Genomic DNA, 14703 nt, shown 5'->3' on the forward strand with positions numbered 1-14703 from the left:
AACATCAGAAACTAGCCTCACCTGTACTGACATGTCACTTGGTTTACTAGAACGATTCAAGACAGCCACACAGCGACTAAATGCCTCTTGTAACACCTGCAGAGAAAGAAGCCAACCATTAAGTTGCCATTCTGACTTGAAGTCTGAAAAGCCTTTTCTAGTAGGAATATTAGATACTTGGTTAAGTAAATGTTTGCTTAATTAATATTTGTTAAATAAACAAGTAAACAAAGGGCTCCTAAAGTTTCTTTTTAAGTGGTCCCAATAAGCTACTTTGCAAGTAATATTAAGTTTATCATTTTTGAATATAATACTCTCCAATTCACATGAAATAAAGATGCATTTCTACCTTTAATTTTGGTATCAGAATATAGAGAATGTAACATTGTTATCTGTTGGCATAAATTATATAAACTATACCAAGTATTTGTATTTGGTGAATTCTCTATTGCCAGGAGTCATACAATGTATCTAAACTAGGCAGAAAGTAAACTCCAAGGCATCCATATTACCTCAATTCCATTCTCCCTTCGGAGCTCTTCAGCATTGAGGGCTGAGCAGTTGACAGTGTGGAAAGCCAGTTCTACCGCAGCAGGCAACAAAGGCGATTCTTTTGAGAAAAGGAGGTCATCTGAAGTTTCCATGGTTATAGTTCTAATCAGCATGGGGTATCCTGCATATTTATAAGGCTGTAAATCTGAAATAATGAAAGGTTAGTGTTGGGAAAACAACAAACAAAACAAAAACTGTGTCTAAAGTTAATTTAGACACTGCTCAATTACATTGCATTAAAAAATAGTAAAATATTCAGTATCTTAAATGTCTCCTAATTCTATTTTATAAAAATAAATTAAAACAATTACAAATCCCCTAGATCTTTTCTTTTCTAGCAAATTTGTTTGGTTGATTTCTCTAAAATGTTTCCACTAGTAAAAACATTTTCTGATAGATTAATTGAATTTAGTGTTTGATCCTTCGCAGCATATTGACTTTCTATGTTGTCCCATATGATTTTTGCAACTTTTCATCTAGTCACAGAAGCTGAACAATTGAGCCACGTAGGCCAGGTAGACATTTGATTTAAATGAATGAATCTTTTATATTTTATTCTCTGAATAACAAGTGCACTTTTCTATTTCAAAAGTTATCATAAAAACAAACATTTAAAAGGTTAATAGGAAGTATATGGTCATTTTAAAAGTTTCTATTGCTCTTTTAAAGACCAAAACACACTGGCATTTTCAACCTTTAGAGCTTTTGGACTTATGATAGGCAGAGTCTTTTATATGTGATTTAAGAACACTGAATCATCTTTGAATCAGACCCCTTTTAGATCTCATTTAATATGTTTGCTGCTAAATGGTTCAAGATAAAAAATCAGAAGGAATACTGAAATCTTGTTGGAAATGCAAAATATTGAAAAACTTAAGATATAAAATAAGCACCTTTTTGAACTTTCCTATGAAAAACTACTCTTTTGCTGTAACTAAAATACAATTTCAAGAGCCTTTTGCAATTTTTATAAATCTATTAAAATATGCTGTAGAATATTTTAATATTCTAATTTTAATATTCAGAAAGTCACATGGTAGAATCAGATGGAGGTTATACGAAAATATGAAAACACATGCTTACCTTCTTTATGACGGTTGAAGAGAATGCTCTGCGTTTTCAGAATTAAAATTATATTTTCTGGATCTGGTCCATCCACTATTTTTGCTGATTTGGTACATAAAAATTCATATGCTTTATTTACTTTCTCAAACATATCCTGTATATAAATCAGAGATAATTAACTTTTAATTTGGAATATCTCAAATCAAAACTGAAATAGAACACAGCTAGTTTGTATTTTACCAATAACTGCTTTAGTTATTATTTTTTCCCTCTGTTTTGTTTTACATGAAGGTATTCATTCCAACTGTAATCTATCTGGTATACTTTTAAGGTGAAATCCCCCACCCCCACTCCCAGCCCCTTCAAAACAGCTATTCAATGATCTCGATACCGTTTAATGAAAATGTCTTCCTCAATGGTTTACACCATAAATATGATATTAAGCTGCTATATACTAAAGATAGTTCCTAAATTATTATAAAAATAAATATAAGAATTACTATTTATTGAGTACTATGGCAGGCCCTTTGTTAAGTGCTTTACATACATTATCTCATTTAATACTTAAATCAGCCATGTGAATAAAATCCCTAAGTTGATAGTCTCAAGGGTAGTGCTTTTGGTAAACTGAGGGAGGCCACTCATGCACAAAACATGGGCTTGAAGTTAAACACACCCTGGACATTAGAGGCAGATACTGACACAGAGAATGAATATATCTTATTTCTGTCTAAAACAGTAACAGAGTAAAAGGAAGCCAATCCCAAAGCCCTAATTCCACAGGTAGTACATACTCTTCCTTCTGGATTCTTATCAGGGTGGTACTTTTGTGCAAGTCTGAAGTAAGCTTTTCTTATCTTGCTCTCATCGTGCCTGTTAAATAGGAAAATTATTTTATGAATACAGTAGGGTGCAAGGAAAAATATTTACATGATCATTTAAAATGGTACTTTAAGAACCTTACTTTACTATACACTGAGTGGCCAGATTATTATGATCTCTGAACACATAATAATCTGGACACTCAGTGTATATGATCATATATAAGGTGTCAAATCAAACCCAGTTAAATTTTAAATTATCCTTTATATATTATCTTTTCATGTAAAAGATAAAACCTAAAATTTTCCTCTATAAAATTATCATTCACTTATAATTACAAAACAATATTTGGGGTTTGAAGAACTAAGAAATTATTTTAAAATTTTCCAAAATACTACTTTTAACTCTATAATTCTTAGGTCATTTTAAGTATCAACCTTCCCCAAAATGTAGACATTCTGCTTTATACTTAAGAAAATGTCTTTTAAACTATTTTTCTCTACATATCTATTCTACTGTAAAATTTCACTGATAAAGTGAATCTGCAATCTTTCCAAAGCATCTGTCATTTAGTGTCTCAGACATCTATTTATATAAAAGCCTAAGTGACTGTTTGACCATTCAACCAGTCGCTATGATGTGCATTGACCATCACGGGGCAGATTCTCAATGCAGGTGCAGAAATCATAGGCATGGAAACATGGAACAGACTGATGGTCTCCTTCAGAGGAAAGGAGAAAGGTGGGAAGGGGAGTGCAGGAAGAAATTAACCAAAGATCTTATATGTATACTAGATGCCTGGTGCACAGATTCGTGCGTCAATGGGGTCTCTAAGCCTGGCTTGTGGGGATTGGGCTGAAACTGGCAGTCCAACATCCCCTGAGAGATCCTGGATTGCAAAAAGGCACAGGCCAGGCCAAGGGACCACAGGTACCAGGCCTCTAGTATTGCTATAAAACCTCTTCCTCACACCTAACAGGAACAGCAAGAGGAAGGGAAAAGATAATACTGAAAACAACTCACGGTCCCTGTCCTTGAGAAATATTAAGCACTTCATAGGCATCATCTATTGACATAGTAGGTGGCTTCTTTTCTACTTCCTTCTTCCAGGCATCAAGGGTATCTTTTAGAAGTTTAACCTTAAAGACAGAAGATTAAAATTTATATCTATTTCAGAATAAAACTATTTCAGAATATAACTTGTAAGCCACAAAATCCTTGTTATATTTATTTAAACTGACATTTCTAGACTATCCAATTAACAGCTTTCAGAAACACAATTAACCAAAACACTGTTGAATAGCAAGATATTTGTTACAGGACTATCTATTTTTAAAATATATTTTTATTGATTTTTTTAGATAGAGAGAATGGGAGGAGAGGAAGGAGAAAGAGGGACAGAGGGAAAAACATTGATGAGAAAAATTGATCAACTGCCTTCTGCTCGACCCCTACTGGGGATCAAGCCTGAAACTTGGGCATGTATAAAAATCTAGTAATACATGAAAACATTGAGATTTTGAGAGATAGCTACATATTTCCCAGTTAATAAGTGATGGAGCTGAATTCAAACCTAGGTCTGACTAAAAAGCCCAAACTTTTTCAATTATCTCAAGTTGAATCCTGAACAAGTAGCAGAATCTACATGCCTTCATGTGGTCAGAGCACTATAAAGAGGCAGTGCCTGATGGTACAAATGGCAACTGTTCTGAAACCTTTTGATGGTGAAGATAATGGTATACCCTTTGCCACAATAATAATCCAACAAGGTAGCCAGGCCTACTTTATTCCAGGCTTCAGGCAGATATGCAAGGGCTCATACTGGAGGGGTCCCAAGGACACTGTGGACAGGCAGGCAGTAGATACCACTAATCAAATAAGTATGTCACACATACTGCTTCAGATGTGTGCTAGGAGAATTGTGCTCTGTTTCTAACGTAAATTCTCACATAATCTCCTACCACATGAAAGTTGCTATTATAAATATTAGTAGTACTACTGCCTAAGGCCAAACTGATTCGCAGTCCCACACCAGCTTACTCCAACATCTGTAGAACTTAATCTGCTCTAGAGACAAGCTTCCACGAAGCTATTATAGTAACAATCGTGTGATGTACATGAAATTAAGTTTGTTTCATTTCTGTCACAGAAGGTCAAGATTATAAAGCTCCTAATACTCCCTCAAAAAAAAAAAAAAATCTTTCAATTTGGTGTGCACCTAAATATACTGAACTATCCTTTACATGGTGCTTAGAGTAAGAGCAAACACTTCAGGAAGCTAGTAACCTTCTAGCACAGATGGAATACCCAGAAATGATTAGAGGCTATTTTTTATACTTTAAGAAGGCACAAATTAATCTAACTTACCGGGTCTTTAATTGGCCAATCTGGAAATCGGAGTGTATCACAAAGTTGTTTGAGGTAATAAATATTACAAAATAGCTCATTTTCGAGTTGTGGATAGTTGATAACTGGGATAGGACAATATTGATAAAGTGCTCTCGTGTTACTCTGAAGACGAGGAGTGAAATCAGCAAGATGGGCAGCGATCTTCTCTATCATGAGGCGCCTACAATTACAATTATAAAAACATCCACGCATTACGAAAGGATTATTTGATTTTAAAGAAAAGGTTAAGATAGGTAATCATGCAAAATAATTACATGGACCTTCTTTAGAGTAATTCGTTTGCTTAGAATACCCAGAGAATGTTACTCAGGGTATTTTAAACTTATGTAAAAACTTTCAATGGATTTAAACTTATTTGTAATACCTACCTACAAAGAAGACTACAAAAAGAAAGGCTGATATTACCAGTCCTTCCTATTATAAGTCATTGCTACTGAAAAATCAGTCATGAGATGGTCAAATGGTAAGAAGTCTGCATGCAGCACATGGGCATAGCCAGGGAACTCAATTAGCTATCATCCCAAAAAGCTCACTGCTTGGTATTTACTTTGGTCAATTTCACCACAATCTGGGATCTGGCCCTCAGCTAAGCAGAAATGTGATTTGATCAGTACTCTGAGAGTTACATCTTTTAGATGGGGGAGGCATAACAATAAATTTCAGGGGGAAAAAATTACATAGAAAAACTGTGTTGTAAACTTCTTTATATTCCTATGTATTTTTTCCTAAAGAAAAATATGATAAACATACAGAATATATTCAAATTGGTGGCTAGCACATGCCAAACCTATAGGTCAACCTATAGGAGGATACAAATGATAACCAGCAGGTGGCATTGTGAGTGTGAAGTCAGCCAAAGGAGAGTGAAGGATTGACTCAGAAGGACAACTGGCGTCCAGCTGAGAGGACTGAGAGGTTCTCCACAGAACTGGCCCTGACACTGGAACACTCAAGCGTCAAGTCTTTCCTGTACACTGACATCTGCTTCTGGGCTTCTCCTTGTTCTACGTTTCCATCAGCTTTTCCTATGGCATTCTCTCCTAACAAGGAGATTCGTTAGGAAACCTAATCTCCAGATTAAGGTCAAAATGTTCTGGCTATGGAGCCCTCATTCGAAAATAAATTTAGAATCTCTCTGGTATGGTTCAGTTTAATGGGCATAATTTTTAATTAGTGGAATACAGTTCTATTTCCAAATACCCAAGAACTGTGTTTTGATTTTATCTCCACATATTCCATAAATATATATTAGTTGACTGCCTAAAATTGTACCAGTTCTACAAACTGACTTAAAAAGTATCAATGATAACAGGGTCTACACCTTTATACAAAGCTCTAGGTCACAGTAATTTTGTCCAATCATGTCAAAAATTGAAAAAAGCTTATGGACTTGTTGCTTGATTTGACATCAATGACTGCTGGAGCTTCAGATTATGCCAGTCGTAAAAGCAGGTCTTTTCATAAGAGTCTAATCAGACAGCAAGGGGCAAAGATTCTGAGTATAAAATACAATCAACTGAGTACTTACCTCATTTCACTGCTCCAGATTGCTTCTGGTGTGTCAAATTCTCCAAGAAAAATCTCAGAAAACTTTTCAGAATCATAATTTTCTAAGTAACAAACCATTGCTTCTGGTAGAATGTGCCCAAGTATACTTCTTTGAAAAATATCTTGTCCTTTTGACTTAAAACAAAACAAAATGTAGTCAGAAACAGTAAAGCTATCTTTCACCTTTTTCACAAACATTTTTAAAAAAAACTAGAAAAAAAATGCTTTTGTGCTTTGGAAATTTAGATAGAAACATGGCAAAATGTGAAGTGAAATGTTTCTTTTTTTAAAGTGACTTGACAAGATCTCCAAGGTGAACTAACACCTCCATTCCGGCAGCAGTCTTAACCTCCTCAGGTGCCAAGGCTGCCAACTGGCCTTTGACCATGAACAATAGTGAGGGATAACACAGAAAGATGTGAAAGAGATTGACATCAGTTATTGTTACATCGTTCACTGCAGTTCCCACATGTACCTGCTTGTTTTAAAAAACAAGCTAGTAAATCCAGCCCTGACTGGTTTGACTCAGTGGATAAGAGCATCAGCCTGCAGACTGAAGGGTCCCAGGTTCAATTCTGGTCAAGGGCATGTACCTTGGTTTCGGGCACATCCCCAGTAGGGGGTGTGCAGGAGGCAGCTGATTGATGTTTCTCTCATCGATGTTTCTAACTCTCTATCCCTTTCTCCCTTCCTTTCTGTAAAAAGCCAAAAAAAAAAAAATATATATATATATATATATATATATATATATATATATAAAATTAGTAAATCCAGAAAATCAAGATCTTAAAGCAGGAATGGGGAATATCAGGCCCTCAAGCAATATAAGGCCCACAAAATAATTTAGTCTGGCCCTGAAAAGGCATTAGGGGTGAGTTAATTAAATGTTCGACCGAATATAAATATAGCAGGCTAATTTTTAAATTGATAATTCTATATAGCCTACAAGTGATGTTATAAATATCCAAATGGGCCTTGGCAGAAAAAAAGGTTCCCCACCCCTGTCTAAATGAGTCTGTAGGCATGAACGGTGGCTAGAACTTAGATGAAGAATTCCTATTCAAAGTAAGTATAATTAACTATATTAAAAACTCAATATTTTCTGGCTGGCCAAATGAAGTCAGGGTAATGATCACACTTAATCATACTAAATTTTTAAACCCATTTTTCTGCCTGATGGAAATAAAATCCTAAAGACAATATGAACTTCTCTATTTCCTTCTAGGCAAACTGAGGACATATCATTTCTTTAAGATTTGGCAATGGCCCAGGGAAAAAACCCAGACATGGTTTTATCACTTAGTGCAAAGAAAAATTAGATTATAGATATTTTTAGGTCTTTTGCTAATAAAAACCATACATTTATTATCTGTTAAACTTTTGGCTGAAGAATTGCTTGTTCTGTTCTTTACTATACTATTATTTAGTAATTCCTATATCCAGAGTTCTGCTATAAAAAAACACTATTTTGTTGTAATTATTCTAAATGTTGTTAGATGAAATGACATATATAGTTTCTCATATAAAATTTGAAAATAAGATTACATATGAATAACTGCACAACAAAAAGGAAAAAAAAGATGCCCAAAATTCCTAAAGCTACATTAAGGTAATGTCATTAGAGGCAATTTTTGAAAACTTTTTTATATTTTCATTTTCCATTTGTATAAAGCTGTGAAAATGGCACTGGCATGGGCATCACTTTAATATTATCAGAGAGACAGACTATGTTGTAGAGCTTCACTGGCTACTCTTTAAAACATGCAGTTTGATAGTGTCAAAGTGGTCTAACATTCCTTGATTAGTCTCTTAAACTATGATCTGGTTTTGGTTTATTCTTCTGCTCTTAAAAAAATCTGAAAACCAATGCTCCATGAAAAAAGCCTCCACAAAATTTGAAACATACTTCAGTTATGTGTTGACAACAAATATCTCTGCAAATGTATATTTAAAGTTTCAGGTTGAATAAGTCATTTTTTTTCTGGATTCCTATTTTCCCTCCTCAGTAAAATGGCAAGTGCCTAAAAAAAGCACCATCTTGGAATCTGAACAAAAGAAGTTCAAGTCATACTGAATGTTAATTGATTATATGGGACTCGGGTATATAATGAACTATTTCTGAACATTAATCTAAATTTTACACAAAGGGAACAAATTACAATCACAGTGGTGTCATGTTATAATCCACATCTTCAATTTCCAATATGAAATCTAATGGGCAATATTTTTTTCATTAAAAAGTATTAGCTGAGACTGTGTGTGATGTACCATAAGGGACAGTAAGAATGTACTAAAACAACACCTGCCCTCAAGTGCTCCTAATCTAGTAAACATACATAGCTCAGGAAGCTTTGTTGCCAACACATCTTACCCAGTGTGAAACATGCATGTAGAGGATTCATCTTGCTTACCTCCTCTGACTTGAAAGCCTGTTTGGCATGTGTGTACTTCAAAAATCTAGGGGAAAAGATTACTTATCAGACACAGGAACTGATTTAGATTTAGTAACCTTAGATTTTTAAAAATGAGGTCTTTCTATCTAAGTAAAAGCCATAACTTGTAAATGCAGATTGCCAAATGTTTATTTTCTCATTAATACAAGAACTTAAATGAACAGAAAGGTTTTTAAACTATGGTCATATTAAGGCTAAATAATAACGTGAAAAATTATCCAATTTTTGAAATTATTTATTTTTACTGTATTTATTGAGAGGGAGAAGGAGAGGGAAACATCGACCCATTTTTCCACCCATTCATGCATCTACTGGTTGCTTCCTGTATGTGCTCTGACTGGGGATCGAACCTGCAACCTTGGCACATCAGGACAATAATCAACTGAGGTACTCAACAATAGCACAAAGTATCCAAATTTAAGAAGAACAAAATACAAAATTGCATGCACAATAGGAATATGGTTACATTAAATATGTATATTAAAATACTAGGTGATAAAATCCTTAAGTTAGATGTGATAAAAGTGGTAAGTGGTAAAATATTAGTAACTTTCCCCTATTCTTCTAATTTCTAAGTTTTCAGACATATAAACTACTTTTATAATGAAAAGTTTAATGAAAGAAATGACGTACACATACACAAATCAATCCAGGTACAATTCAAACAATAATTTTAAACAGATTGCTATTAGAGTTCTTACCGAGCTACAGGAAGCACATTGGAACCTGTATACATCATGATAAAGAAAAATACTCCAGTAAGATAAAGACGAGGTAACTGTGGGTTATCTTGCATGATATGGTATAACAAAATAGCAACCTTCTCAACAAGGATAGGGTCAAAGGTCAGCAATAGCTAAAAAAGAAAAAATGTTTTTGTTATTGGGTTATAAAAAATTTGCAATATCATCATTCATTTTAGGTTTATGTGTTCTTGTACTGAGGTTATATGTTCTTATATCCAGTTACAAAATAAAAATCCACGGGATTCAGTAAGCTTGTCTATCAAATATTACTAGCAAAAAAAATGAAATAAAATAAACTTAAAACAAGAGTAAGTACTAGCTCAGATTAGGAGGTCAAAGTTTTAGATTCAGATGTGAGATTCTAAAAAGATTTGAAGATGATTCATTTTACAATAGTTAATGCAGAGATATAAAATATTAGAATTGATCAAAATTTATTCATAAAAAGTCCAAACATGCCTAAAGCTGTTAAAATTGTTTCTTGTGCAGGAATCTTGTGACAAAAGAAAGAAGAAGAAGAAAAAAAAGCAGCAATCCTTTGGGTTATTTTCAGTTGAGTGGCTGTGAAGTATCCCCCAAAGAAGACTTAATAACTCAAGGAGCAGAGAACGCCATCAGTAAAACAGCAGTAAACAACAGAGCTACACATGCAGGTAGAGGACAAGAGGGTAACCAAATATCAGTAGTTATTTCTACTACTAGAAAGTGCCAAAAGGTGTGGTCTTAGAAATCTGAGCTGGCAATACTGGCATCTGAGATAATAGTAATGAATCTCGGGGGGAAAAAGTCATAAACATTGCTAGAATAAATATTTGATAAATATAGTAAGTTTTAGCTTAAAAGTGGTATGTCAATTTTCTATAAACAATTACTTCCAAAGTATCTCCAATTTGAAGTCAAATGTTTCTAGTAAAATAAGTAAATTTAAAACAAAAGTACTAGCTCAGATTAGGTCAAAGTTTTAGATTCAGATATGAGACTGAATAGTTTTATGTCTTTAATTTAAATTTCTCTGTGTTTAAAAAGGTGTTTAGTACTAGGACATTTTTTTCATGGAAAAATTGAGATACAGTAACACATGATTTGACAACACTTTTAACAAAATTTGGGAATTAGCAGGCAAAATTCTAAAGTAGTTGAAATTGTGACTATACCAGAAGACTTGGACATTTACTGGTATCTTAGAGGTATCTAAGACCAGTCTAAAAATTCTGAAGCTATATCCAATGGTAAAACTGGTGATTGCTCTTAAAATCAAATGAAGTGCAAAAATCTGTACCAACCAATATAGATAATGTTCCTGAAAACTACTACTGCCTAATTGTGCTTAGCAAGACTGAGGTCTTCCAGAACATAGAAAATTAAAGAAAAACAAAACAGCTTCTCAAAAATATTTTTTAACTAAATATTTTTTTTTAAAAAAAAATAGGAGGCATAGATTGTTAAAAAGAACTACTTTTAGTATTAAAATTCTTTTAAATAATTTTAATTATTTAGATATTACTAAAGGTGTTTGGTTAATTAAAATAGATCTTTCCCCCACAAAGTTTCACAATATGCTGACCAAATCTTTTAAAATTTGTTTTTTACTCATTCTTTCTGGGCCTGAAATTCAACAGTGTTTGCATTACTTCTTTCCTTTCAGTTGCATAGGTATTGGAAAAACATGTGGGAGAGTTAGATTTTCAGGTACGGTCCTTCACAGACATGCCAAGAGGGTCCAGAATAGAAAACAAAAGCCTCTCCCACCAGGTCACACATACAGCAGCACAGTCCTCTGGGCTGGGGGTGGGGAGGTAGTGGAAGATAAGGAACAGTAACTGCAGTGCACTTTCACTTAAGCATCTGAACAGAAATGTCCACAACAGAAAAGCCCACAGCAAATCAGAGTAGAACTCCTTTAAGTTATTATAATGATGTGATTTTAAGAATGGATAATAACTAAAACCCTTTGAGAATAATTCTGGAGTCTTCCCATATTTACATTCTTGGATACACAATCTTCCACAGTCTATTCAGAACATCAACTCAATTATCAGTAAGCAAAGTAAATGTAATTCAGGATTCAGGCTTTTTGAAAATGGAATAGACTAAAAAGAAACAATGACTGGGGTTCCTAGTAAAATTAAATAAGGAAAATGATTCTTAAAATAGTATTCCTAATTTGGAAACATAAGAGTAACTCACCTGAATAATATGGGGAAGGCAAGCATTGTCTGAGAGCAGTCTTTTCACTCTGGGTAGAGGCCGAATGATGGCATTATCTTGATCTCTAGAAAATATTTTCTAAGGTCAACTTTTAATATTTTCATTAAAATTTATATGATCAGAGCATATGACATTCTACTAAGCATGAAGCATATTACCTTACTTTTTTTGTTAATGAAGACTAAGCTCTCATACAGCTGGGAACATGATTAGGTATTTTGGTTTAAATCTATTTGGCTGCTTAATATGACTTCATTTCCTTCCATAAGATTTCCTTGAAAAACAGTACCCTAGAAGAGCCAGAGACTCTTATTTATTATTTAATTGATTAAACTTGGTGTTGTCCAACACTGTCAGTGGAGATTCCCCCCCAAAAGGGCATATCAAACTAAGTCACATAAATTTAAACAATTTATCTACTCTTAATGTTTTCCAAGAACCTTAATTCAACGCTATATTATTCTAATGACTATTCGCCATTTTAAGTCTGATCTGAATTTTAAAGAGAACTAAAACATTAAAGCCTGGTTATAAAATTGACTGTTCCTCAGTAATTTCCATCACAAATATCTATAGCATAATAAATTGATGTACATGCAAATATTTTATAAGATTAAAATGTCTCATTAAAGGGTCATAATTATGATTATCATTGGATAACAAAGTCTCACCTTCACTCGTCAGGTGGGGCAAGATGTGAGCCTAGACTCATGTTCCTATACCAGGAGTGGCTAACCTGACAGGTCAGGAGCTGGCACCTGCCACTGTCTACAGACTGCAGTGTGTTTATTTCAACAGTTTATACCTGATTCATATGAATGGCAACTGTTACCATTGCTAGAATGCAGCTAGTAAGCCTCAATGTAGTATCCTTATTTGTAGTTTTTCAGAGAAAGATGCTTTTAGCTACTTTACCAAAATAATTCACAGATTATTTCCTAATATATTTTTCCAAAAAAAGCTCCAAAATTCAAAGCAGCATTCCCCCAAGGCCACAATTGGAATACTATTGCTTTAAATCACCAAAGTACTCCCATGCCATCACAGAGGAGCATCCTTACAAATGGGAAGAAGATAATTAAGAGTCCCTGCTAACCATGGAAATGTTCAATTACATTTTACCTGCTTGGAAAATATCCACACATTGTGATCAACATGTTCAATATAAGGGTAGCAAGGTCAGTTTCATTTAGCACAGCCTGTCCACTGGCTAACAGACACCACTTAAGCTGAGGGATTGCCTGTAGTGGTCGCCATCCATCCATGCCTTGAGCCCAGCATCTGGTCTTTGCATTTAACATTCCTTTGGTCCACATTTCTTGCATCTAAATGAAAGCAAGACATCATTATTACAGACAAAGCAAAATGAAAGGGTTTTCTAATGCTTTCTATTTTTATAGTAAACACATACTAAACTATGAAATATCGAAGTTTACTATTAAAGAATAACAGCAAACTTTTGTTGACAGGCCTTTAGGAACCCAAATTTGGCTATTAATAAGAAAATAACGATTTAGCTGGTTAACCAATGAGTATAAAGAAACATTGGAAAAAATAAAAACAGTAGGCAGAATGTAAAATGACCAAATTATGCAAACAAAAGGCTTGGTGTTCTATAAAACTCTTTGGCTAAATTCTGAGTCTGGGAGGCTAAGAATGGGAGTGCAGGATCAAACAGCAGATGTTAAGAAAGAAATTGCCTTTGGACTATACAGGCAGTTTTTAATAAACTTCAAACTACATATTAAAACTTCCTATTCATATAATAAAAAAGATTTGTAGTTTGACATAATTATCAAGATAATTCATTAAAAGTCTGCTACTTCCATTAACAACTGCTTTTAAACACTAAGATTTGAAGACATCATTTTGTGTGTGTGTGTGTGTGTGTTTCTTTAGAAATGCAAACCATCTAATCCTTCATGTGGAAATGGAAAGGCAGAACCCTTGGAGCTGATGACACTAATTCAAATTATAGTGTTAAAATATTCCAATATCTCTATGTGTGCTAAGCACAGGGAAATAAGAAGGGCTAAGACTTTCATGAAAACTTTCTCTGAGACACATACCTCATGGAATCCATACGGGCCACTCCTTTCTTTGTCTGCGCTGCCGAAGTACCATTCCTTTTCACTCTCCCTTTTCATATCTGGAGCAGCTTCAATTACATTGCTCTAAATTTTAAAATAATTTATTTTTTTAAGACTGAAATTTAAGAGGGCAGTTGTCAAAAAGTTACATAGTACTAATTTCTTGGGTTTTATTCCTTTAAAAACTCACCTACATTTTTAAGAGACCTTATTTTAAGAGGTAAGAGTTAAATGCCTAGCCTAATAGTAAAAAAAAAAAAAGTGACTTGCTTTCTAAGAAGCATTAGAAGTAAATGGGTTTTACATTCACTTGAAAATCTAAGCCAAATTCAAAGATATCTACATTCCTGATGGTCCTTTATAAATTCCCAGGGCACTAAAATTTTACTAACAAAGAACACTGCAAATAGCTATAAAAATAAGCATATACCATTAACCTTAAACCATGATGCTCAAAATACTAAAGTTCTTCTTTTGAGGGAAAAATTCATTCCAACTAAAAGTTTCAACAAGCATCTGATCCAAGAATTAAAATGCTGACAGGAAAGTTTCAGTGGTTTTAAACACTTAGATTTCAATCAATTACCACCACTACAGGTCATTGTTATATAATTTTATTTATCAATGTTTATAAAAACCTAAAATAGAATTTTATTTAATTAGTATATTTTATTAAAATATGGTTTTTAAATACTCTCTTAACAATTAGCTATTAGTTACTCATATTGAGAGGGATAACAAAGTGGTCAAGAGCATAGACTTCTGGGTTCTAGCTTAGGCTCTGTCCCTTATTCACTGACCTTGGGCAAT

The 14703-nt window shown here is 33.8% G+C and overlaps 1 protein-coding gene across 1 annotated transcript in view; it reads right to left on the minus strand.

Moving 5' to 3' along the window:
- The window catches only part of DNAJC13 (DnaJ heat shock protein family (Hsp40) member C13), a 100094-nt gene that overhangs the window by 30348 nt on the left and 55043 nt on the right, over positions 1 to 14703 (minus strand). Inside the window, exons 27-38 of the mRNA XM_084902114.1 lie at positions 13873 to 13977; positions 12926 to 13128; positions 11783 to 11867; positions 9551 to 9705; positions 8808 to 8853; positions 6377 to 6531; positions 4807 to 5008; positions 3463 to 3578; positions 2412 to 2490; positions 1636 to 1771; positions 513 to 697; positions 22 to 96 (exon numbers count right to left, since the gene is read on the minus strand). Coding sequence (XP_084758240.1) covers positions 22 to 96; positions 513 to 697; positions 1636 to 1771; positions 2412 to 2490; positions 3463 to 3578; positions 4807 to 5008; positions 6377 to 6531; positions 8808 to 8853; positions 9551 to 9705; positions 11783 to 11867; positions 12926 to 13128; positions 13873 to 13977 — 1542 coding nt within the window. The remainder of the gene's footprint in view (positions 1 to 21; positions 97 to 512; positions 698 to 1635; positions 1772 to 2411; positions 2491 to 3462; positions 3579 to 4806; positions 5009 to 6376; positions 6532 to 8807; positions 8854 to 9550; positions 9706 to 11782; positions 11868 to 12925; positions 13129 to 13872; positions 13978 to 14703) is intronic.

This window comes from Pipistrellus hanaki, assembly GCF_964339955.1.
Source record: "Pipistrellus hanaki genome assembly, chromosome: 13".
Classification (NCBI taxonomy): Eukaryota; Metazoa; Chordata; class Mammalia; order Chiroptera; family Vespertilionidae; genus Pipistrellus; species Pipistrellus hanaki.